Below are 26,632 nucleotides of genomic sequence, written 5' to 3'. Positions count from 1 at the left end.
ACAAAGGAGTTGCTAACGATCAGGCTGGGAGGGTGAATAGTTGTTAATGGGGACTGTTAATGACTAAAAATGGGGAGTGTGCAGTGACAGGCTAAGTGGTAACAAGGCCTGGTGTGTGGGGTGGGGGGCTGGTCCATATGAGAGTTTAGGCCCTAAAATTATTGAACTCACTATTGAGTCCAAGGGCTGTAGGGTCAACAAGTGGAAAATGAGGTGTTGTTCCTCCAACTTGCGCTGGGCTTCACTGGAACACTGTAGCAAGCCAGAGACAGAGATATTGACCAGGGAGTAAGGTGGTGCTTTGAAGTGGCAGGCAACAGGTCGTTCAGGGTCTTTTTAATGAGCAGAATGTAGATGTTCTGCGAAGCGATCGCCAAGTCTACGTTTCGTTTCCCCAATGTAGAGTAGACCACTGAACTTGCCTCAGGGTTAATAACCCGCAAGGGTTTCGGCCTGAAACCCCTCGTCAGAACTGGGGAAGGGAAAGGAAACCCATAAATAATTAGAGGGCGGGTGTGGGGTGGTGGCGAGGGTAAAAGACATGGGGATAAGTGGAAGCAGGTGGGGGTTTGTCTGTGGGAGGGGTGGAACAGATAGGTGCTTTGAAGATGGGCATGTTCAGTCAGCTCAGGAAGCGGGTGGACACTAGATAATGCTGGAGGTGGAGGGATTTTAAAGCTGGTGAAGTAAATGTGAAGGCCATTGGACTATAACTGTCCAAGGTGAAACATCAGGTGTTGCTCCAGTTTACATTTGGACACACTCTGACAGTGGAGGAGGCTTCTACGCATGCCTACCTTGAAGAAATTATCCCCCTCCCTCCAGAGACACCTCAGTGGATCTCTCTCCCACTGCAACCCTCTGGTAATCTCTTCGGCCCTGGAACTGCTCGCGCCCACCTATCCGCTCCACTATCTACCTGCTATCACTGCCTCCCCTTTTCTATTTATTTCAGAGCCCCTTTCGCCTCCCCCATTTCTGAAGAAGGGTAGCGACCGGAAACGTCAGCTTTCCTGCTCCTCTGATGCTGCCTGGCCTGCTGTGTTCCTCCAGCTCCACATCTCGTTATTCCCAGGAATATACTCCCTAAATACAGCCGTGATGTTATCTGTGAAATTGCTGAAAAACCTCTGTGTGCAAGCCTGATGATTGTTCACGCAATTCGGCTATGCGCCCAGGTTTGCACTGTGAGAATTTGATCTGCGGCAAGTTCAGACAGGACAGAACTGCCTGGAATCTCCACCTCCGCCCATCTCCATTGGTGATTTTCCCTAGAGCTGTAACCACACCCGACAAGAGTTTTGTTATCCAACCACAGCCACCGCCCGTCCTGCTCCAAATCTTTCTATCTTTCATACTATTAATCCACGTGAACGACTAGAGCGCGTAAATATTTCTCTGAGAATCCCCGCGAAAGTCATCGGAAGCTGAAGGAATCCAAAATAAAATCAGTTTGAATTACAGCATGAACATGGTTTCCAGACAGCAGTCTAAGAGTTGGACCGACGAGACAGTTTGTCCCATTTGTCTGGATTTCTTCACCGACCCGGTTTCACTGGATTGTGGACACAACTTCTGCCGCTCCTGTATCACCCAGAATTGGGAAAAGAAGGAGATAAACTCCTGCCCGGAATGTAGAGAGGAGTTTCCGGAAAGAAACCTCAGGGTAAATCGGGCCTTAGCGAATCTGGCCGAGAAAGCTCGAAAATCAAACGAGGTACCCAAAGAGCGGGGAAGTAAACTTCACTGTGAGAAACATCAAGAAGACGTGAAACTGTTCTGTGAAACCGACAAGAAACTGATCTGCGTGAACTGTGTCACTGCGCCGGAACACAGAGAGCACCGCTTCGTTCAAATTAAGGAAGCTGTTAAATACTATAAGGTAAGAGGGAAAAAAATTGTCAGATGAAATGTTTATCACGTTATCACAGTCTAACATCCGTTTTGGGTTTATTTTGTCACTCCAAGGATCAGCTGAAACCCTCCTTAGATTCTCTCAGAGACAAGAAATCGGCGGCTCAACACATGGAACTGAGCCAGAAACGGAGGATTTCCGAAGTGAGGGTGAGGCCTTCCTGTGCTGATTTTCTGAAATCTCGGGTAGTTTTGTTCCCTTTTCCGCGGGACATAAATGATGTTTCACATTTCATTTGGTAGGAGCAAGCGAGCAGTCTGCAGACCCACATCACATCCGAGTTCGTTAAAATGCACCAGATTCTCACTGAGAAAGAGCAGCGATTACTCCGAGATCTCAGGGAAGAAGAGGAGAGGATTCTAGAGCCAATGCAGAAAAACCTTCGAGAGATTCAGGAGAATTTAAACTCTATTGAGGAGAAACTCTCAAAGTTGCAGAAACAGATGGAGCAAACAGATGAGCTGATACTTCTGAAGGTGAGGGTCAATATTGCAGGTGATTCCAGTAGATCGTACATAATCACCGTGAACTGTGCACATGCACTTTCACGAAAAAGTAGAAATAACTAAAATGTCAGCTGTGCAGTTGTTTGGCAAATGATTAATTGATTTGCACGTTCTGTGGAGAATCCCGGGAATGAATTGTTTAAACCTTAGTACTTTGTCATAAATTCCGTGTTTCCCAAGTTTAATTATCTCCTGGAATTCCCATTGTACTCCAGTTACAGTTCCATATGGAGAGTGTAGGTGTCTCTGGTACATTGGGAGTGTGAACGCCTTTGTGACTGTGAGCGGGACTGATGTTGAGTTCCAGTTTATTTTGTCCTCTCAATCTTCCTTCCAAAATTTACACTTCCGGGTTATGTCTGCTCATTCCAACAGCCTGCTTGTCTCCTCCTGAAAAGTGTTTCCATCAAACTAACTATCTGTGGTTCATTTCTTTCAGCATGAAACTCATCTGAACGAAAGGTAAGGCATTGCTCTTTAGTGAAATTCTGCAGTTTGCTTAATTCATTCTGAACTATGTTGCTATTGATTTACTTCATGCTTAAACATATTTACCTTCGGAGATAATGGGAACTGCAGATGCTGGAGAATCCAAGATAACAAAGTGTGAAGCTGGATGAACACAGCAGGCCAAGCAGCATCTCTGTGCTCCTGAGATGCTGCTTGGCCTGCTGTGTTCATCCAGCTTCACACTTTGTTATCTTATATTTACATTTGGGATTGATTGTGGATGTTTGAGGATTTTGCACTATTTTTGAAAATTTCTATCAAAGCCAAATTTCTAACATTGATTGCTTAATACGCACAGGATCAAAGATGAATGTCACCTCCTCTCAACAGCGGATGCTGTCCTATCTATTGGAAAATTCAAAGGACCCTTGCAGTACATAACGTGGAGAGAACTGAATCGCGACATTAACCCAGGTAAAACTCGATATTTTGCTTGATTTTAACAAAAGGCGATCCAAGGTCCCAAATTATATGATCAGGTGATTGCTCAAGTCCTCGGGCGCCTCTCCGTTCTTATAGTTTGCTTTCTGTGACTTTCAATGGGTGAGGCTATTGGATTCTTTTTGTTAAAGCAGCAAAAAGGTCTGTAGAACTGGAGGAACAGAGCACTGATCTCAGAATGTGAATTTGCATTTCCAGTGGAGTACTGGCTAAGTTTTATTAGTGCACTATTAGAAACACACAGTGATATTGAAGGTATTTGTCAAAACCATCTATTCTGTTTGCTGAGGTTAAGCAGTTTGATCAAGAAGTTGTGACATTATTCTTGATAAGCGAGAACTTGTAGGTATAAACATTCTAGGTTAAAGGTTATTGAGAAGATAAAACTGCATAGATGCATTGAAAAGAAAAGGAATGCTCCACTATACATAACATGGGTGTTGCCATGACCTGAAACTAAACTAAAATGTAAATGTAATCCCTATTATCCCTCCCTTTTCAATAACTTGTAGTAGACAGTGAAGAAGGTTTTGTCAGAGTACATGGTACCTTGATCAGATGGTCTGATGGCCAGAGGAGTGGCAGATGCAGTTTAATCTAGATAAATGAGAGGTGTTGCATTTTGTTAAGGCAAATCAGGTCAGGACTTAAACATTTAATTGTAGGGTCCTGGGGAGTTTTCCTGAAAAAAGAGACCTTGAGGATGCATGCTCATAGTTTCTTGAAGGTGCAGTCACAGACAGACAGTGAAGAAGGTGTTTGGTAAACTTTCTTTTATTGGTCAGTGCATTGAGTGTAGAAGTTAAGAGGTCATGTTGCAATTATACAGGATATTGGTTAGGCCACTTTCAGAATACTGTGTTCAATTCTGGTATCTGTGCTATTGGTAAGATATTGTTAAACTTGAAAAGGTTCCAAAAATATTTACAGGGATGGCTCTGGAGTTGGAGGGTATGAGCTACAAGGAGAGGCTGAATAGGCTGGGGCTATTTTCTCTGGAACATTGGAGGCTGATGGGAGACTTGATATAGAGTTTTATAAAGCATTGAGGTACATAGATAGGGTGAACAGCTGAGGTTTTTTTTCCCAGGGTAGGGAATCCAACCGAGATGGCATAGGTTTAAAGTAGGAGTGGAAGCATTTAAAAGGGATCTAAGGGGCAACTTTTTCACGCAGAAGATGTGACATCTATGGAATCAGCTGCTACGGAAGATATAGAGGCTGGTACAATTATAACATTTTAAAGGCTTCTGAGTGGGTACATGAATAGGAAGGGTTTAGAGGGATACAAGCCAAATGCTGGCAAATGGGTTTTAACTGATTTAGGATTTCTGGTCAGCATAGATGAGTTGGACTGAAGGTCTGTTTCCCTATTGTACAATTCTTCTGACAATAGCTCTGTAATTTATCCATAACACCTATAGTGTGATAATCTCCTCACTTCCCAAAATCACTTATTTGATAATTCGATGCAGCCCCCACAAGAAGATATAACTTCAAGTGACCAAAATCTTCATGGAAGCATTAGGTTTTAAAGGAGTTTCGTAAGGGAAGAATGTGCTGTGGAGTGATAGAGAGCTGGAGGGAGGGAATTTCAGAGTTTGGTGCCTTGGCAACTGAAAACCCTAACACAAGTCCCCAGCGACAACAAGATGTACAGCTGGAGGAACAGAGCAGGTCAAGCAGCATCGGAGGAGCTGGAAGGCTGACGTTTCGGGCCTAAAAAGCCCCAGCCGCACTGCATTCCCATTCGAACTATACCTTCAACTCTCCCACGTCTACTTGTCAATTTCCGATCGCCCCGCCACCCCCGCTTCCCATAATCTCATTCCCTCAGTTTCCTCCCACATAATCCTCCCTTTTTATTCCCCACTCTCTGAAACTCCCCCTCCAGCAATCTTTCTTTCCAGCACTCTAGCTGATATTCTATCATTGATTCACTCGCCTCCACACTTCGATCCAGCATGAAAATCGCAGATCCTTAAAGGACCCCGATCATTTATTTGCATCTCTTTTCTTCTCATACAGTCTCTGCCTGCTCCTGCTTTATCTCTTCATTTCCATTTTTCCCACTCACTCTCCTCCCACTGACAGCTCTTTCTTCCGGTCCTCCCACGCATGCGTTTATGTTCTCTCCCGCCCTGCTCACCCTTGTGGACCTCTGCCCCGCATCACGCGTTCTCCGATTGCTCCCTCCCTCCCTCCCTCTCACTGACGGTGTTATTTGATCTCTCCCCCAGCTCCAGCCTCTCTCACTCTGGACCCGAACACAGCGAATTCCTGGCTCATCCTGTCTGAGGACCGGACCAGTGTGAGACTCGGAGACAAACGGCAGCCGCTCCCTGACTCCCCGGAGAGATTTGATCCTTTGCCCTTTGTGCTTGGATCACAAGGATTTACATCAGGGAGACATTACTGGGAGGTGGAGGTGGGGAGGAAGACGGAATGGGGTTTGGGAGTGGCCCGAGAGTCCTTGGACCGGAAAAGAGTAAATATCCTGAACCCTGAGTCCGGAAACTGGACTGTGGGACTGATTCCAGGGAGTGGCTACTTTGCCGCCACCTCCCCCTCACCGAAACCATTCATTCAGAATGTGAATCCCTGGAAGATAGGGGTTTTCCTGGACTATGAGGGTGGACAGGTGTCATTTTACAATGCGGACACCATGTCCCATCTCCACACTTTCACCCACACTTTCACTGAGAGAATCTTTCCTATCTTCAGTCCGGGACTGAATATTGACGGGAAAAACTCCGCCCCGCTGACAATCTGCGGGATTAAGGGTTGCTGACAGATCCATCCCATAAATTCACCCGGTTCGCCCTGTCTCCTGCCATCTGTAAACTGTTGGGGGGTCGGTCTCAGTCACAGGTGGAGAGGGAGGCCAGGTTAGCATTTAAGGAATAAACTCTGTATCCGAACTGGGAGCTGAAAAACTCGACAAGGAGCTCTGTGAAGCTGGGGGAAAGAAGGAGGTGGAGAGAAAAATCAAACAGAAGCTGAATTGTAGATTTCGACTTTATTGGTGATAATGAACGCAGGAGCTGCAGGAACGCAGGAACCTTCAGCCTGTAATGTTGCTCCACAGGCGGAAGGTGGCGCTACATGACGGTGTTGGAGATGAATCAGTCAGTGGTTCTCAGACTGGGCTCAGTGGAGTCTTTCCAGGGGGACACCAAACCACTTCACTGCAGGGTCAGTGGAGTATATCCGCGCAGACACTAGATCATATCACTATGGGGCAAGTGAGACAACGTGTGTGGGGAGTGGAAGTGATGGAAAAATAGCCAGTGTCAAAGCTTATATTACTAGCAATTAGTGTTAATCCTGGATAAACAATCATGAAGATTTCCATTCCCTAACCTGGCGAATTTTCACTTTCTTCACGTGTTGGGGATACTCGTTTCATGGTTTTCAGCGGTAGAATAGGATTCACTTCCAGTCGCGGGGATGTGGAAGACTAGCTGCGCAGTTTTCAGTTTGGGATCCAGCTATAAGCAAGTACTGTTCTTATGAAAGCAAAGTGCTACGGATGCTGAAACTCAAACGCACACAGAGAAGGCTGGGGCAACTCAGTAAGTTCAGCATTTGTGGAGAGAGAGAGACTGAGTTAACTTTTCGAGTCTAAAATGAAGTTCGTCTGCACTTCAGTAACTCTTCCCATCTTCCCTGTCTGAGTGTTTACGTCATTTTCTGTTTTAGTTAATGTCTTGGTGGTTTGTTTCTGGTAATCACAAAAATGCTGTCAACTTTTCTTAATTCAAACACTTGCCATGGTGAAATAACACGAAATTTTTCAATGATTAAATGTCACATCCGCTTAGGTGCTGTCATAAAATTGGAAGAAGATTCGTTTGCTCACGGCAGCTTAGTTTACATTAATATAGGAACGTACCTTGAGACTATTTAATTGCGAATAATTGTTTGACAACCTGTCTGGTTTGAAAGTGATATATCAATATTGATGCATTTAACAGATAATGTCTAACCGCTTTAAAGGCAGCTCAATTTGCATACACTAGAATATAAGTGAAATCACAGGTGCCATTTATCCCTGATTTAGTTTTGTCTCAACACTGTGTACATTCCTGGAATGATCCTTAAATCACGAAAGTGTAAATACACTTTAATTAAAAGCATTATTTAACACGTCTGTAACCTGCTCAGATTGTAGCTATAAATATAACTTATGTTGGAATCCCACGATCACATTTGAAAATGGGTTCTTCAAGCAGTACAATGTGAGAGTCACTGAAACAGATGACACTTTTCTCAAAAGCAACACTTTCATTGCTAAACCCAAGAAACAGAAATAAAGCATGTTGACTGTTTGATTCACAAATTGTTCTAGAGTGTGGATCCTTCGACAAAATGTGTCAGCACATGTTTGGAGGGCCAAAGGGCCTGTTTCTGTGCTGTATTTTTCTTTACTCTTAGAGCTCCCACTGCAAATTCATCTGATTGAGTCTAAGTGCCTTTGGCTGGGATAAATAGAAAAGTTGTTGCCCAGAAATAACACTAACATTTACTCTGGAACTTCAGCAATTGCCAGTGCGGATAAGGTGATGAGGTGGGCTATAAGAACATTCACCTACTTTAGCCCTTGAGGCTGAAGGCAATTGTAAATCTGTTCAAAAATGTGTAAGAATAAACTCAATAGTGACAGGCCAGTGGGATAAACATTGTGAAAACTTTAGGATGATCTTAGATATAGTTAGAAAAGTGTGGGTTAATTGGAGGAACCGAGATGAGTAGGTTAAGCATTTAAAAAGTCCTCGGACAAGCATATGGATAACGATGGGATCTTGTAGGGGGAGGGGCTTAGATTAGTTCACAGGTGGGCACAACATCGAGGGCCGAGGGGCCTGTTCTGCGCTATATTGTTCTATGTTCTGTGTTCTAGAACTGAATTGAGCTTTCTAATGAAGACACCTCTGGTAAGGCAGGAGCCGTAGTAAATGCAAACAAATGTGATGTTTATGAGCAATCAAATCAGTGGAAAAGATGCATATAATTGAATTGTTTGCCTCATTAAAATAAACCCGAATATTGAAACTGTTAGGTTCCACAGCTCCATCATTGCATCCTTGCTTTTAAATTAAATGCTTTAACTGATGAAAGCAAGTATCCTATATGCTGCTTTACCCCACCTTATCTACCTGTAATGTTTTCTCCAAGGACCTATGGATACATACACCAAACTCTCTCTCATCCTCTACTTCTTTGGCTCCTACCGTTGAATGTAAAGTCCCTTGCCTTGTTCATGATCCCAAAATGCACCACCTCATACTTTTGAGGATTAATCTCGTTTGCCACTATTCGGCCTGTCTCACCAGCCAGGCTACATTGATGTAGTCTGAGAGTATCCTCTTTGCTATTTACCACACAACCAATTTTCATTGTCATCTGTGAATTCAATGATTGATCGTACCTCCTACATTCATGATTAAATCATTGAAGTGCACAACAAACAACGACGAATCAAGTAATAGTTTACTGGACACAGAGTTCTAGTCACAAAAAAGATCCTTCGACCATTGCACGCTGCTTCCATCACAGAGGCAATTTTAGATCAGATTCCTCTGGATCCCGTGGTCTCCTGGCTTTTTAACCAAGCTGCCATGTGAGACCTTGTCAAAACCTTAACTGAAGTCCATTTGGAAACCCAAATGCACTGTCATCATTTAAGTACCTCATCGTCCCTCCTCAAAAAAAACTTACACACAATTTCCTTCGATGAACCCTTGCCTGTCTCATTGGAGATTGGACGGTCCCAAATAATCGTTTCCATTAAGTTACCTACAATGGTTATTAGACCAATTGGTCTACAGTTTCTTATCAATCTTCTAGAATAATCGTTCCATATTAGTTGTTCTCCAGTCCATTGGTTTCTCTGCTGTGGCCGGAGAGGTTTTCAATATTTGAGGATTCTGAAGACTGTACAAGTTGATTTATTATGTCATATTAGCAGAACTTACCTAAAATTGAAAGCAATTATGCCGTCTATCTGCTTTATATTTTTATTAAGTGTTGTATTTATTTCAGTTATAATTGCTTAACCTGTCAAACAGTCACAAAATTGACCAGCAAAATACTTCCTCACTTTCTGAAATATAAACTTGTCTTTTCACTCCTTCTATTTCTGCATCTTTGAGAGTTTCCCCTCAATAGTAATTTAATAGAATTAAATTCTCTGGAATCTCGAATGTTTTTCTCCTTTGGTTCTAGAATAGTTTCCTCTCCTTCCCCCAACCTGAGATGTCTGAGTAAAGACTGCGTTTGCTCAGTGAGAATCTGGTGCATTTTAGTGAACTGGGATGTGATGTGGTTCTGCAGACTGCTTGTCTGTTCCTACCAAATGAAACATGACCTCATACAAATAATTCACATAACATATTAAAAGAGCAAATTAACCAAGACCGCAGAAAATCAGCAGAGGTAGACCTTATTCTGGTTTTAGAATTATTTTGTTGCTCCTTCATTGTTTTCAGAGCAGAGCTTCCTCCCTTGAGAGATTCTCAGAATGATTTCAGCTGATCAGAGATAATAGGAACTGCAGATGCTGGAGAATCAGCATAACAAAGTGTGAAGCTGGATGAACACAACAGGTCAAGCAGCATCTCAGGAGCACAAAAGCTGACGTTTCGGGCCTAGATCCTTTATCAGAGAGGCGAATGGGGAGAGGGTTCTGAAATAAATAAGGAGAGAGGGGGAGGCGGACCGAAGATGGATAGAAGAGAAGAGAGGTGGGGAGGGGATAGGTCAGTCCGGGGAGGACGGACAGGTCAAGGAGGCGGGATGAGGTTAGTAGGTAGGAAACAGAGGTGCAACTTGAGGTGGGAGGAGGGTTTAATGATTTTTTCATCGGTTGCATAAAGCATAGAACATAGAACAATACAGCGCAGAACATTCTGGCCCTTCGGCCCTCGATGTTGCGCTGACCTGTGAACTAATCTAAGCCCCTCCCCCTACACGATCCCATCGTCATCCATATGCTTATCCAAGGGCTGTTTAAATGCCCCTAATGTGGCTGAGTTAACTACATTGGCAGGCAGGCAGCTTCAGCTTTACTCCCAGTGATCCTTTCAGTGAAGACCAATTTACTATTTGTTCCAATACCGGTTTACTTTCACAAATTCCTATGCTAGATTCACTAAGGACCCGGGTTCTATCAAGCCTATTCAGAGGCATCAACCTCTCAACTACTATCCCATCAAGTCCTTTAAGAAGGATGAGTTTCAGCGGGAACATTTCTAATTCTTTAGATAGAAATGGCGATAGACTATAAACTTTCCCATCAAAGGACAATACCAACAATAATCCACGGGAGTTTCATTGTATTCCTCTCAGGCAAGAATAAATTCCTTAAACAAGAAAATCAAAACTGTTCACAGGATCCCAGTCTGGTCTTAAGATCTATAAAATTGTAGCATAGTCAGGAGTTGACATTCAATTTAGTAAATGCTGAATATAAAACATTTATAAGAAAGATTTCTGTAAAAGCAGTGGGTTTGCAATTAAATTTATTGGATTTGTGTCCCTATTGTCGCTCAGTATATCTAACAAAGTCCTGAGAGAAGTTTGACAACCTCAAATTTCACCCTCTAGGATAACTTTCAATGAGATCTTCACCAGAGAAACTAACACCCCTGGATGCAGCAGATTGCAGTAACTTGTCCGAGCTGAGCTGTTGACTGCGAGACTGACGAGGATACTATTCAGTACTTGAATTCTCCTCTCGTTTGCTGTACACCATTCCCCTGGCATACTTCAGATAATCCAACATAGAATGTTTACATGACAAAACGCTGCTTTGAAGTTTAAAATAAAAGCAAAAACCGAAACAACTGCGGATGCTGTAAATCAGGAACTAGAACAGAAGTTGCTGGAAAAGCTGAGCAGGTCTGGCAGCATTTGTGAAGGCTCCTGTGTCACCTAGATTTGGGAAAATAAGGAAATAAATTCCTGCCCGAAATGTAGAGAGGCGAGTCCGCAAAGAAACTTAATGGCAACTCTGGTCATAAAGAATCTGGCCGAGAAAGCTCGAAAATTAAATCTCGATCCGAGAGAGAAGGAAAATGAATTTCTCTGTGAGAAACATCAAGAACTGAAGCTGTTCTGTGAGACTGAAAAGCAATAGATTTGTCTGATTTGTAAAGATTCTCTGGGACGCAGATGCACCGCTTCCTCCCGATTACGGAAGCTGTTTAAATCTATAAGGTAGAAAGGAAATGCTGTATAAAGTGAAAGATTTAGTGCATTTGCACAGTCTGCTTTTTTAATTATATAATTTTCTCTTCCAATTCTAGGATCAGCTGAAATCTTCCTTCGATTCTCTCACAGAGAAGATACGGGTCGTTGAGGAAACGGAACTGAAACAGCAAGTGAAGATTTTTGAAGTTAGGGTGAGATCTTCCTGCGCTGATTTTCTGGGATCTTCGTTAGTTTTGTTCCCTTCATTGTGGGACATCAATGATGTTTCACATTTCGATTTGGTAGGAACAGGCGAGCAGTCTGCAGACCCACATCACATCCGAGTTCACTAAAATGCATCAGGTTCTCTCTGAGAAAGAGCAGCGTTTACTCAGAGATCTCAAAGAAGAGAGGAGGATTGAATATCCAATGGAGAAAAATCTTCAAAAGATTCAGGAGAATTTAAAATCGATTAAGGAAAACCTCTCAAAGCTGCAGAAACAAATGAAGGAAAAAGGCGAGCTGATACTCCTGAAAGCGAGGGAATATATTGCAGTCAGTTTCGTGAAACCTCAAACATGATGACAACTGTTAATAGAACATTGACTAAAAATTGATTCTAATAACTCGACAGCGATGCCTAGAATTTTATCCTATAGGGCACCAAACAAAACTATTTTGCTCGTAAAGACCTGTAGCTCACTCAAGCAAACACTCATTTTAAACTCTATTAAGCTGAAATGATGTGGAAGTGCCGGTGTTGGACTCGGGTGGACAAAGTCAGAAGTCACATGACACCAGGTTATAGTCCAACAGGTTCATTTGAAATCACAAGGTTTCATTGTGCTGCCCCTTCCTCAAGTGAAGTGAGGAGAAGCATACGGGCACAGAATTTATAATCAGAGAGATCAAAAGATCATACAAATGGTGTGTGTAGATTGTAGACAGGCCAAATAATAGGTCCCATCAGGTGCTGAGGGGTGCCAGATGTTGTTAGTCCAGTCTTTCGTTTTGTGCCAGCACCTTTGTTTTAATTCTTTGTGTAATTATCTCTTTGCCTCAATTAATCAGATTATAGGTCATCCCTTCACTTGTTGTTCAGCTATTGACATTTTACTCACACCACCTGACATTCTTGATCACCCACAGAGACTTAATATTCAGCCTGATGACAATCAACTCACACCATTGTATGATCTTTCGCTCTCTCAGGTTATTAATTCTGTGCCTGTATGCTTCTCCTCACCTCATGTGATAAAGGTGCAGTGCTTCAAAAGCTTGTGGTTTCAAATAAATCTGTTGGACTTTAACCTGGTGTCATGCGACTTCTGACCTTACATGAAGCTGAAGCTCATGAATACATAACATACTCCTCACCTATCCTAGGGAACCAAAATGTTCTACCCTAGCACACTCAATCTGTACCGATCCATAATGTTCTGTGAACACAGCACGATATATAAATAAGTGTGCATCTGCTTCTGATGTTCACCCTATAAAGAAAGACATGATTTTATACAGCAGGCAATTCAATCTCTCAGAAGATCCCAAAACTGACAAAGGAACTATTGTTAACTGTTATATAACACCAATGGGCAAGAATCTCATGCCAAATTAAATTCATTTTGACTGCCTGGAAGGCTCTGCTGTTTTTCACTGAACTACCCACTGCCACACTGCGACAGATTCTTAGGAATACCAGCGACATCCTGGGAACTAGTTATGAAGTTGATACTTGCTTTGTTATTAACTGCTTGCTACCAAGTTTAATGATCTCCTTGCATAGTGGTTTATTTTATTTATTCATTTTGGGATGTGAGCATCACTGGTTAGGCCAGCATTTATTGCCCACAGGGAAGTTAAGAATCAACCACATTGCTGTTGGTATGGCATTACAAGTAAGACAGACCAGGTAAGGATGACAGTTTCCTTCCCTAAGGAACATAAATGGATGGCAGGGTGGCATTCTGCAAGCTCAAAATTAAACCATGAGGGGAAGTGATGACCTTGTGGTATTATTTCTTGACTAATGGTCCAGACACCTGGTAATGTTCTGAGTTTAATTCCCACCATAGTAAATGGTGGAATTTAAATTCAATAAAAATCCGGAATTGAGAGTCTAATGATGACAATGAACTATTGTCAACTGTTATAAAAGGTCTTCAGTTCATAAAAGCCCTTTAGGGAAGCAAACAATTGCCCTTCCTTGATCTGAAGTATATGTGACTCCATGACAATGATTTTGACTTTTCTTTTCATTGCACTTGCCCTGTGGGTAATTAGGGATGGGGTCCAATTGCTGGCAGATCCAGCGACATCCCGATTATGTGAATGAATAAAAGGGCACCCATTGTAATCTAGTTACAATTCCATGTGGAGAGTGTGTGGGTGTGTCTGGTGCAGTGGGTGTGTGAGTGTCACTATGCCTGTGAGCAAAACTGATGGTCAGTTCCAGTTTATTTTACCATCTCCTCAATCTTCTTTCCAAAGTGCATTGCTTTACACTTCCAGGTGGTATCTGCTCAATTCAGCAGACTGTATGTCTCCTCCTGAAACCTAGTACTGTCATCTTCAGTATTCGTGGTTAATTTCTTTCAGGAGGAAGCTTGTCAGAAGAGAAGGTATGACATGCTCTTCACTGAAACTCTGCACATTTTGGTCAATAACTCAGTGTTATTATGGACTGATTTCCTGGTGATTGTCACCTGGTGATTTATAAGACATTTATCAGGTGACAGCGACCCCATTTCTGGGTCACACACCAGTATTTCTAGAATGAGAAGCTTAGCACAGGGTTGAAACAGTTTTAGATTTTAAATCCTGACATCACAGATTGGGGAATTTTAATTCAACACAAAAAATAGAATTAACAATCTAATGATGACCATGAAACCATTGAAAACAACATATGCTGGAACTCACAGTGGTCAGGCAGCATCAATGGAGAGAGAACAACCTAACATTTCAAATCTAAGATAATAAAATGTGAGGCTGGATGAACACAGCAGGCCAAGCAGCATCTCAGGAGCACAAAAGCTGACGTTTCGGGCCTTGACCCTTCATCAGAGAGGGGGATGGGGAGAAGGAACTGGAATAAATAGGGGGAGGCGGACCGAAGATGGAGAGTAAAGAAGATAGGTGGAGAGAGTGTAGGTGGGGAGGTAGGGAGGGGATAGGTCGGTCCAGGGAAGACGGACAGGTCAAGGAGGTGGGATGAGGTTAGTAGGTAGCTGGGGGTGCGGCTTGGGGTGGGAGGAAGGGATGGGTGAGAGGAAGAACCGGTTAGGGAGGCAGAGACAGGTTGGACTGGTTTTGGGATGCAGTGGGTGGGGGGGAAGAGCTGGGCTGGTTGTGTGGTGCAGTGGGGGGAGGGGACGAACTGGGCTGGTTTAGGGATGCAGTAGGGGAAGGGGAGATTTTGAAACTGGTGAAGTCCACATTGATACCATATGGCTGCAGGGTTCCCAGGCGGAATATGAGTTGCTGTTCCTGCAACCTTCGGGTGGCATCATTGTGGCACTGCAGGAGGTCCATGATGGACATGTCATCTAGAGAATGGGAGGGGGAGTGGAAATGGTTTGCGACTGGGAGGTGCAGTTGTTTGTTGCGAACTGAGCGGAAGTGTTCTGCAAAGCGGTCCCCAAGCCTCCGCTTGGTTTCCCCAATGTAGAGGAAGCCACACCGGGTACAGTGGATGCAGTATACCACATTGGCAGATGTGCAGGTGAACCTCTGCTTAATGTGAAATGTCATCTTGGGGCCTGGGATGGGGGTGAGGGAGGAGGTGTGGGGACAGGTGTAGCATTTCCTGCGGTTGCAGGGGAAGGTGCCGGGTGTGGTGGGGTTGGAGGGCAGTGTGGAGCGAACAAGGGAGTCATGTAGAGAGTGGTCTCTCCGGAAAGCTGACAGGGGAGGGGATGGAAAAATGTCTTGGGCGGTGGGGTCGGATTGTAAATGGCGGAAGTGTCGGAGGATAATGCGTTGTATCCGGAGGTTGGTAGGGTGGTGTGTGAGAACGAGGGGGATCCTCTTGGGGCGGTTGTGGCGGGGGCGGGGTGTGAGGGATGTGTTGCGGGAAATACGGGAGACGCGGTCAAGGGCATTCTCGATCACTGTGGGGGGAAAGTTGCGGTCCTTAAAGAACTTGGACATCTGGGATGTGCGGGAGTGGAATGTCTTATCGTGGGAGCAGATGCGGCGGAGGCGGAGGAATTGGGAATAGGGGATGGAATTTTTGCAGGAGGGTGGGTGGGAGGAGGTGTATTCCAGGTAGCTGTGGGAGTCGGTGGGCTTGAAATGGACATCAGTTACAAGCTGGTTGCCTGAGATGGAGACTGAGAGGTCCAGGAAGGTGAGGGATGTGCTGGAGATGGCCCAGGTGAACTGAAGGTTGGGGTGGAAGGTGTTGGTGAAGTGGATGAACTGTTCGAGCTCCTCTGGGGAGCAAGAGGCGGCGCTGATACAGTCATCAATGTACCGGAGGAAGAGGTGGGGTTTGGGGCCTGTGTAGGTGCAGAAGAGGGACTGTTCCACGTAACCTACAAAGAGGCAGACATAGCTGGGGCCCATGCGGGTGCCCATGGCCACCCCCTTAGTCTGTAGGAAGTGGGAGGAGTCAAATCTAGATCATTCTTCATCAGAGCTGAAGTCAAGTGTAGCATGGCAACATTTATGCAACAGTTGGGAGGGGGTTGGCATGCTGCGGGAGAAAGGATGTTGATAGTTTAGATGAAGTAATTGGAATGTGAGAATGGCAAAGCAATGATCTGTCTAACTGCCAGACTGGAAAGAACAGACAGTCCCACTGAGGTGTGGGGAGCAGAGAGAAGGCCTGGTGACAGAGAATGTAACAAGTAAAGCTAAAAGAAAGAGAAGGAATGGGAGTTGGTTCACAATTTGAAGGTGTTGAACTCAACATTAAGTCAGAAGGTTGTAAAGTGCCTCATCTGAAGATGAGCTGTTGTTCCTTCAGTTAGTGTTGTGGTTCATTGGAGCACTTCAGCATGCCGAAGACAGACAAGTGAATCTATTGCTGATTTTCATAAAGGACAATCTAGCTTATGAATATCCTTTAGGAAGGTAACTGTCATTCTTTCCTGATCTGCAGTATATGTGACCCATGTAATGATTTTGATTATTTGCTGCAATTAATCTGTGGGTTATTGTGATGGACAACAAATGCTGACAGAGCCAGTGACACCCTAATCCTGTTAAGTACTAAGAAAAACTCCCTTTGTAATCCAGTGAGCAGGGACTAATGTTCAGTTCCAGATTATTTTACGTCCTCCTCAATGTTCCTTCCAAAATCCAACACTTTGCTCTCCTGTGTTGTGTCTGCTCATATCAGCAACCTGTCTGAAAGCTATTCTACTACTGGATGTGAGTTTGCTCGCTGAGCTGGAAGGCTCGTTTTCAGACGTTTCGTCACCATTCTAGGTAACATCATCAGTGAGCCTCCGACAAAGCGCTGGTGTTATGTCCCGCTTTCTATTTATCTGGTTAGGTTTCCTTGGGGTAGTGATGTCATTTCCTGTGTTGGTGATGTCATTTCCTGTTATTTTTCTCAGAGGATGGTAGATTGGCTCCGAATCAACGTTATTGTTGATGGAGTTCCCGTTGGAATGCCATGCTTCTAGGAATTCTCGTGCGTGTCTCTGTTTGGCTTGTCCTAGGATGGATGTGTTGTCCCAATCAAAGTGGTGTCCTTCCTCATCTGTATGTAAGGATACGAGTGATAGTGGGTCATGTCTTTTTGTGGCTAGTTGATGTTTGTGTATCCTGGTGGCTAGCTTTCTGCCTGTGTGTCCAATGTAGTGTTTTGTAGCTAGAGCAACGACTTTGGGACGTACAAGTGAGTTGAACTGAAGGACTATCTTTTCAAAGTGACAACCAGCTCAGCCAAGGGAAGAGGGTTCTACTGGATCTGAAAGTCCACCACGTTTCCCTCTGCACAGACACAGCCTGACCTACTGAGAATTACCCAAATTTTGTTTCTCCTGTGGATTTCAAGCGTCAGCAGTATTTTGCTGATGGCAAGAATCTCCGTCCGTAATATGGATAAAACTATAATTGTGCAACAAGATGGTCAAGCGATGAAAAGACCTGAGGAGTACATGCCTGATGCCTCCTTCATATTTATAACCAAGCACCGTGCACATTGGGAGCACTGTTACTTGACCAATGGTCTGTTCCAGTTGACCACGGTCGCAACGTGGAGAGTAATTGGTGCTTCAACAATTTTTAGGATGACATTCAGGGGCGTCTGCGTGCTCCGTGGAAGGCCGAGAGAGGGAGTTACAGTATCGGATCTTACTACGTGCTTGTTTGTGGCTTTCCTGTGAGATCCGTTCGGTATTCCAAACTTCTTCAGTGATAAAATTCAAATCTGAAGCTGGTGTGCTTGAATCAAGAAGGGCTGGCCGCCACTTCAGAACATTTGACGTCGAGTTGAAGGGCAAAAATTTGATTCCCTGGATTCACTGGAATCCATGAAATGATGCGACGTGGCCCTGGGTTGGAAAATGGGAACCGATGTGTTCCAACAGGGGTAGCCAGGTTATTGAAGTTAACTTGAGAGTTCCATGTAAAGATCACATTTTAATTTTCGCTTGGACATCAGCAAGTTGAGTGTGGCCTCTCCTCAGCCTTCCCCGTCAATACTACTGAGATGTTTCACTATATTCTAATAAATTAATCATATCCCAAACTGACACCACCTTGCTTCATACCAGTCTTCTCACTGATGTCCTTTATTTGAGGCTGAAAATCTATGCTCTCAATTATCTGTCTGACACTTTCGGTCAATGACATGGGTAGTTTTGACATCGCGTTGACAAATATCCGGTCGCCTGCCATCATTGGAAGGTTAGTTGTCATTCCTTCTAAGACTATAGATTTTATTCTTTTTCTTGAAACTATTGATTTGCTTTTATCAATTCACGGTACGAGTCATTGGTTGCTGGCTAGACCAGCATTGATTACCCATCCTTGATTACCTAATCAACCATATTGTTGTGATCTCGAGTTAATATCGAGTTAAATGTTGCATTGAAATCTCAATTCACTCCTCTAAACCGGACGAATATGCCAGATGCACTCAATCTCTCCTGAGATAACAAAATGTGGAGCTGGATGAGCACAGCAGGCTAAGCAACATCAGAGGAGCACAAAAGCTGATGTTTCAAGCCCAGGCCCTTCACCAGAAAAAAAGTTTTTTCTGATGAAGAGTCTAGGCCTGAAACGTCAGCTTTTGTGCTCCTAAGATGCTGCTTTGGCCTGCTGTGTTCATCCAGCTCCACACTCTATGCCTGGTGTGGTGATTGTTTCATGTATCATGCCATTGTGAGATGTAAAATTGCTTTATGTATTATGCACTCAAGAAGGTATGAAAAGCGGGGACTGTCCCCTGCTCAGGGAGAATCGCTTATGGGACTCTGCATTCTGTGCTGAGTTGAGTACAGTGATCCTCCACGGCTTGTACTTGCTTTGTAATAAAGGATTTGTGTTTTTCTAAACAGGTCAGTGTCTTGTTATTGGAGAGAGATAATGGGAACTGCAGATGCTGGAGAATCCAAGATAACAAAATGTGAGGCTGGATGAACACAGCAGGCCAAGCAGCATCTCAGGAGCACAAAAGCTTTTGTGCTCCTGAGATGCTGCTTGGCCTGCTGTGTTCATCCAGCCTCACATTTTGTTATCTCAGTGTCTTGTTATTGCATCAAGTCCGTGAGGATCTCTGAAAATGAACCTAACGTTTGGTGCTGTGAGCAGGGTTCCAACATGTACAGCAGTCTTATGTGGAAGACTGAATAAGTGATCGTTCGAGTGTTGGTGGGGCGATACGGATGGGCCCGCAAGGTACAAATCACCTTGTTCTCTATCACTAACCTGCCACCCATGTGACCCCTCATCCCTGCGTAGCTCTGCACTGACAGAACCCTGAAAAGACTTTAGTAAAAAAAACTGGGAGGTTACAGTCCCCCGGTGGCCGGAGTTAGAGTCCCCAGGCCAGATGACTGAATAATCCGGGAGGTTAGATTCCCCCACTGGCCGGTGCTACAGTCCCCAGGTCAGGTAACTGAACAATCCGGGAGGTTAGATTCCCCCATTGGCCGGGGTTACAGCCTCCACGTCAGGTAACTGAACAATCCGGGAGGTTAGATTCCCCCACTGGCCGGGGTTACAGCCTCCAGGTCAGGTAACTGAAAAATCCAGGAGGTTAGAGTCCCCCAGTGGCCGGGGTTTGGAGTCCCTAGGTCAGGTAAAATTGACTAATTAGGCCCATGGGGTTAGTATAAGAGTGATAAAGCAGTATAAGTGTTCAGACGTAAGGTATAGGACAGTTACAGTGTCTGTCTGTCTCAACCACCCTGCTTTAGACCGGTTGTTAAGAGGGGAGATCCCCCATGTGAAGGTCAGGACCCTGAAGTGGGTGCTGAAACTAAGGACACTGATGTAGTATATAGAAATAAGTCAAAAGTAAAAGTGCTAAAAATGGGACAAATATTAGGTAAGTTGGGTGTCGGAATCTGTTCACATCGGTTTTGCCGGGATGACCCCAAAAATGAAGTACAGTACAGACATCTGTTGGCATGCCTAAACAAAAAAAATGGGAGATGAGAGTTGGCTATTAAGGGGAATGTGGGATATAGATCTATGTATTAAAGCCAAGGATGCAACATGGACATGTAATGCGGGAAGCAAATGGAAAGCGTTAATGCCATCCTGGAGGCAGAGAGCTGAGGAGCTGATTGAGAAATCAAAACTGGCCAGTTGGATAGATAATGCATGCAGAAGAGGGATTAGTGCATCTGATAGTAAGGGAAAACCCAAACCTTTGGAGGCTTTAAAGATGCGGTGTGAGGATCATGAGGTGAATGAACAGGAAAGGGTTAATCAAAAATGGCTGGAAAGGGAAAGACGAGACAAAGAACAGGGATTAGAGCAGAAGGCCGCATTGACGAAGTTTAAAAATCGGAGGTACCTCCTGACATATCTGGCATGCCGATGTTGCTCCAAAATAATGATACAGATGAGCAAGATGAAGAGGTCTGGGGAAGGCACCCCTCTGCCCCATCGGGACCACTACCCCTTCCACAACCCTACCTGTCCTTCGCCAACCGACATCTGCAAGCACCCCAACGCTGCCATCAGTCCCAGCAATCACCCATAGCTGTATCACTGCCACCATACGCTGATCAAACCAAATCTCCTGCTATAGAATCTCCAAGCCTTTCAGTAAGCAGCCTACATGAATCTCCTGACAAATCTACGGCTTACGCAGACCCTATCACCTGTCGTACTAGGTCTAAAACTAAACAGAAAAACAGAACAGACTGCTAGTGGACAAAAGGAGGGAGGGTAGGATTCTTTTAAAAGTCACAGGGGAAGACTGAAAAAAAAACGCCCTCAGGTACCCATCCAGAATTGCCTGTATATTAAAAGCCTTCTCCAGGCAATTCTCCTCCCTAAACAATTGGCTATTATCAAATGCGCTGCCCATGCCTCTGGTGATTCTGTAATTACTCCAATCCCTTGCCCCGATCTGAATCCCATGGAACCAGGAGACAATTCCTTGGCTGCTATGATCTAAGAAAACTATACGCTATTCACAGAGTTCTGAGGAGCCATCATAGCTCCAAGGCACACAGAAACAATTGAGTAGATATTCCAATGAGGAGGACGAGGCTAAACAAAACACTCCACAGTCCAAGTCCTCCTATTCTCAGAAACATTTCCATCTGTCTTCTCATCTTAAATAGCACAGCTTCCGTGCTTTGAAGTAGCAGCTGCCAGCCTCTTTTAGCCTCTCCATCCCCAATGAAAGAAGGACCAGGCAAAGTTGCCCTGTCACTACCAGTAAATGCTCTTATCTGAAAGGCACCATAGACCAAGCCCAAAATGCATGGCCACAAACATGCTCCTGTATCTAAATTCTATTTATGCCTGACACAACTGACAGACAAAAACGGGGAAAATAAGAAAAAAATAGTGAGGAAAATTCAAAAGACAAGTATGAGTCAGCATTGAAATATTGCCAATAGAGATCTCCACCAGTGGAGGACGGTTAGGGAATGTATCTGAAGCCATAGGGGTATTATATAAGGACAAAAGTAGATGCCACCTTGATTTTCCTTCAGGATAAACCATCAATTTCGAAGACCTTCTGAAGTTCTACCTCATAGAATTCAACACCAGGATCAATTCACTGAAGACACTGAATAAACAAAGGAGTTTTTTCTTTACCTGGGGTACATGTGGTTAACCCCACTGGACATAAGCAAATTAAAATTCATTCTGTGGAAGAAAGAACTATTTCAGAGACAATGCTTAATCAACAGTCTCCACACGTACAATAAAGAAACTCTTGGGCATATTTGTAAATATTCACTTTGTATTTGGCTTCATGAAAGAGTGATATAAATCAGATTTTACTTTTGATTTTGCAATGTTTGAGGTTTGTACAGCATTTGAGAAAATGCTTCAGAATAGGGCACATTTTGTCTTGAGTTCTGCAATGGCTAAGTTCTCTGTTTGTGAAGTTTAAAGTTAATGTTTTTTACAATACTTAATTAAGGATGTTTTTGTAGTGAAACAGTTAGGAATTCTGGGCTAATTGTTGCATTATCCTATTTGCTCAGGCCCATGGGATCAAGAGGAGGGACTGTGGCTAAGTGGCCAACAGCCTGAATAACTAAGCCCAAAACAAAATTGGGTAGTTTCTGCAAGCCAGGCCTGATGGAATGCAAAGAGGTCAAATTTATTAAAGATCAAAAGCAAACAAGGGCCAGCCCAGATCTGTCTTGCACATTGAAAAGGAGTGCTCACAACTCATTAAGAAATACTCGGTCCTTTATTTGGCTCATACGGTAAGAGATCCTGGGTAAATGAGTTTTATGAGTAATAAAATGTTTGTACAGAATATTTTTGTCAGGCTATAATATTTAATGTCAAAAACATTACAGGAGAATTATAAAACAAAATAGCATGTTGAACTATTTATAAGGTGAAGATATATATATGTGTTTAGATGGAACACGGTAACTCTGTTTCAGAAGGTACATTTTCTAATTAGGCACCTATCCTTATAAGAAACTATGGTGAATATTCTGGTCAATCCCCAGATACACTAACAACATGAACACCGAAACAAATGTATCTCCCTCATTTGTCTGCAGTAGTGGTTTTTAAATTAGGAGGTGGTGCCAGAATTACTGAGCACTGCTTGGTGTGTTTACCTAGTCGTGAGAAGTCCAGGTTGCACTGCTGCTGAGACACAGCTTCTGGAGCAGAATGACATTCACGGGTGCAGAAAGGATCTTAGAATTTGCAAAAGAAAAAGAGAACATACGAGGAGGATATTCTAGGCCATAAGTTACTATCAGAAAGGCATTTCAGGAAAGGTGAGACGAGTAGCTCCAACTTTGAATGAAGTTTGAATGAAAATTTCAACTAGAGGGAAAGAGTGAGGGAATGGGGTTGCTGATTGTCTTTTCAAACAGTTGGGCAGGCAAAAGAGCTCAATGGCCTCCTTCTATTGTATTGTGCAATGTTTCTACAGGGATTCTCATCTCAAATCAGGAGGGCCTTCTCAAGATTCTACAAAAGTTGATGATGGATGAACTCTGAAAAGTCCAGAGTGCAAGGTAGTGCCTGTTGCAAACAATTGTTTCTAATTATTCAAGAAGCAATCTTACATCCGGGATCAATAAGCATGGGCAGAGTTTTTATAAGTGTTGTAGGGAGAAATATCAAAGAGGAGTTTAAGCTCTGTGTTCCTCAGCACAAGTGATCTTTATTCAAAGCTATATTACTACATATGGGACCACCCCAAATTCGTCTTTCACGTAGGACCTAGTTGCCCTCTTAATCACATCTCAGATCAGAAGTCAATGGCACCCTGGGTTCTCCAGCAAAATACAACATAGAACATAGAACATAGAACATAGAACAGTACAGCACAGAACAGGCCCTTCAGCCCACAATGTTGTGCCGACCATTGATCCACATGGATGCACCCTCAAATTTCTGTGACCATATGCATGTCCAGCAGTCTCTTAAATGACCCCAATGACCTTGCTTCCACAACTGCTGCTGGCAACGCATTCCATGCTCTCACAACTCTCTGCGTAAAGAACCTGCCTCTGACATCCCCTCTATACTTTCCACCAACCAGCTTAAAACTATGACCCCTCGTGCTAGCCATTTCTGCCCTGGGAAATAGTCTCTGGCTATCAACTCTATCTATGCCTCTCATTATCTTGTATACCTCAATTAGGTCCCCTCTCCTCCTCCTTTTCTCCAATGAAAAGAGACCGAGCTCAGTCAACCTCTCTTCATAAGATAAGCCCTCCAGTCCAGGCAGCATCCTGGTAAACCTCCTCTGAACCCTCTCCAAAGCATCCACATCTTTCCTATAATAGGGCGCCCAGAACTGGACGCAGTATTCCAAGTGCGGTCTAACCAAAGTTTTATAGAGCTGCAACAAGATCTCACGACTCTTAAACTCAATCCCCCTGTTAATGAAAGCCAAAACACCATATGCTTTCTTAACAACCCTGTCCACTTGGGTGGCCATTTTAAGGGATCTATGTATCTGCACACCAAGATCCCTCTGTTCCTCCACGCTGCCAAGAATCCTATCCTTAATCCTGTACTCAGCTTTCAAATTCGACCTTCCAAAATGCATCACCTCGCATTTATCCAGGTTGAACTCCATCTGCCACCTCTCAGCCCATCTCTGCATCCTGTCAATGTCCCGCTGCAGCCTACAACAGCCCTCTACACTGTCAACGACACCTCCGACCTTTGTGTCGTCTGCAAACTTGCTGACCCATCCTTCAATTCCCTCGTCCAAGTCATTAATAAAAATTACAAACAGTAGAGGCCCAAGGACAGAGCCCTGTGGAACCCCACTCACCACTGACTTCCAGGCAGAATATTTTCCTTCTACTACCACTCGCTGTCTTCTGTTGGCCAGCCAATTCTGTATCCAAGCAGCTAAGTTCCCCTGTATCCCATTCCTCCTGACCTTCTGAATGAGCCTTCCATGGGGAACCTTATCAAATGCCTTACTGAAGTCCATATACACCACATCCACAGCTTGACCCTCATCAACCTTACTAGTCACATCCTCAAAAAACTCGATAAGGTTTGTAAGGCATGACCTACCCCTCACAAAGCCGTGTTGACTGTATTTGATCAAGCCATGCTCTTCCAGATGGTCATAAATCTTATCCCTCAGAATCCTTTCTAACACCTTGCAGACGACAGACGTGAGACTTACCGGTCTATAATTGCCGGGGATTTCCCTATTTCCTTTCTTGAAGAGAGGAATTACATTTGCCTCTCTCCAGTCCTCAGGTACGACTCCAGTGGAGAGCGAGGATGCAAAGATCTTCGCAAGTGGCGAAGCAATTGCATTTCTCGCTTCCCAAAGCAGCCGAGGACAAATCTGATCCGGGCCTGGCGACTTGTCAATCTTAATGTTTGACAAAATTTTCAGTACATCAGCTTCCTCTATCTCTATCCATTCCAGCATGCACACCTGCTCTTCAAAGGTTTCATTCACTACACAGGTCGTTTCTTTCGTAAAGACAGAAGCAAAAAACTCATTTAGGGCTTCCCCTACCTCCTCAGGCTCCACACACAAGTTCCCTATGCTATCCCTGATCGGCCCTACTCTTTCTTTGACCATTCTCTTATTCCTCACGTAAGTGTAAAATGCCTTTGTGTTTTCCCGGATTCCTTCTGCCAAGCCTTTCTCGTGCCCCCTCCTGGCTCTCCTCAGACCATTTTTGAGCTCCTTCCTTGCCTGCATGTAATCCTCTCTAGCTGAACTTGACCCTAGCTTCCTCCACCTTATGTAAGCTACCTTCTTCCTTTTCACTAGAAGCTCCACCGCTCTCGTCATCCAAGGTTCCTTTATCTTACCCCGTCTTGCCTGTCTCAGAGGGACATATTTACTCATCACTCCCAACAACTGTTCCTTAAACAATCTCCACATGTCTATACTTCCCTTACCATGGAACAACTGCTCCCAGTCCATGCTTCCTAACTCGTGTCTAATCGCATCATAGTTTCCTCTTCCCCAATTAAATATCCTCCCATTCTGCCTAATCCTCTCCTTCTCCATAGCTATGTAGAATGAGAGAGTGTTATGGTCACTATCACCAAAATGCTCTCCCACCACAAGATCTGATACCTGCCCCGGCTCGTTTCCGAGCACCAAGTCTAGAATGGCCTCTCCCCTCGTCGGCCTGTCAACGTACTGCGTTAGGAAACCCTCCTGAACACACCTTACAAAAACAGCTCCATTCAAATCTTCTGCTCGAAGGAGGTTCCAATCAATATTAGGAAAGTTAAAGTCGCCCATTACAACAACCCTACTGCGTCCACACTTTTCCAAAATCTGTCGACCTATGCTTTCTACAATCTCCCTGCTGCTATTGGGGGGCCTGTAGTAAACCCCTAACGAGGTGACTACTCCCTTGCTGCTCCTAATTTCCACCCATACTGACTCAGTAGGCAGATCTTCCTCGACAATGGAAGCTTCTGTAGCTGTGATACCCTCTCTGATTAGTAGTGCTACACCCCCTCCTCTTTTTCCCCCCTCCCTATTCTTTTTAAATGTTCTAAACCCTGGAATATCCAGCAACCATTCCAGCCCATGAGAAACCCATGTCTCTGTTATGGCCACAACATCATAGCACCAGGTACTGATCCATGCTCTAAGTTCATCACTTTTATTCCTGATACTCCTTGCATTAAAGCAAACACACTTTAACCGATCCCTTGGTTCCTTCCCAGGAAAATCCTTCCCACTAGCTGGTCTACCTCTTGCTACTGCCTCACCTGCATCAACGCTCACCTCTGGTATACAGCTCAGGTTCCCACCCCCCTGCCATACTAGTTTAAACCCTCTCGAACTACTCGAGCAAACCTTCCACCCAGGACATTGGTCCCCTTCCAGTTCAGATGCAACCCGTCCTTCTTGTACAGGTCCCACCTTCCCCAGAAGGCATCCCAATTATCAACATATCTGAAACCCTCCCTCCTACACCAGCTG

The 26,632-nt window shown here is 44.2% G+C and overlaps 1 protein-coding gene across 1 annotated transcript; it reads left to right on the top strand.

Annotated features, from left to right (window-relative positions):
• The first annotated feature begins 1,343 nt into the window (after positions 1-1,343).
• On the top strand, positions 1,344-7,628 carry LOC125446531 (zinc-binding protein A33-like). The gene is made up of 6 exons (XM_048520167.1): positions 1,344-1,882; positions 1,969-2,064; positions 2,158-2,391; positions 2,861-2,883; positions 3,230-3,345; positions 5,613-7,628. The coding sequence occupies exons 1-6, from the start codon at positions 1,466-1,468 to the stop codon at positions 6,161-6,163; spliced, it is 1,437 nt and encodes a 478-aa protein (XP_048376124.1). The 5' UTR covers positions 1,344-1,465; the 3' UTR covers positions 6,164-7,628.
• The last annotated feature ends 19,004 nt before the right edge of the window (positions 7,629-26,632 follow it).

Source organism: Stegostoma tigrinum, chromosome 34 (genome assembly GCF_030684315.1).
Source record: "Stegostoma tigrinum isolate sSteTig4 chromosome 34, sSteTig4.hap1, whole genome shotgun sequence".
Classification (NCBI taxonomy): domain Eukaryota; kingdom Metazoa; phylum Chordata; class Chondrichthyes; order Orectolobiformes; family Stegostomatidae; genus Stegostoma; species Stegostoma tigrinum.
This window is presented reverse-complemented; position numbering and strand designations above follow the sequence as displayed.

Excerpts from the sequence above, each read along its gene's own strand:
- LOC125446531 (XM_048520167.1), top strand. The coding sequence starts at position 1,466 with ATGAACATGGTTTCCAGACAGCAGTCTAAGAGTTGGACCGACGAGACA. Across the intron at positions 2,392-2,860 it reads ATGAGCTGATACTTCTGAAG|CATGAAACTCATCTGAACGA; the intron begins GTGAGGGTCAAT and ends CATTTCTTTCAG. Across the intron at positions 3,346-5,612 it reads GAATCGCGACATTAACCCAG|CTCCAGCCTCTCTCACTCTG; the intron begins GTAAAACTCGAT and ends TCTCTCCCCCAG.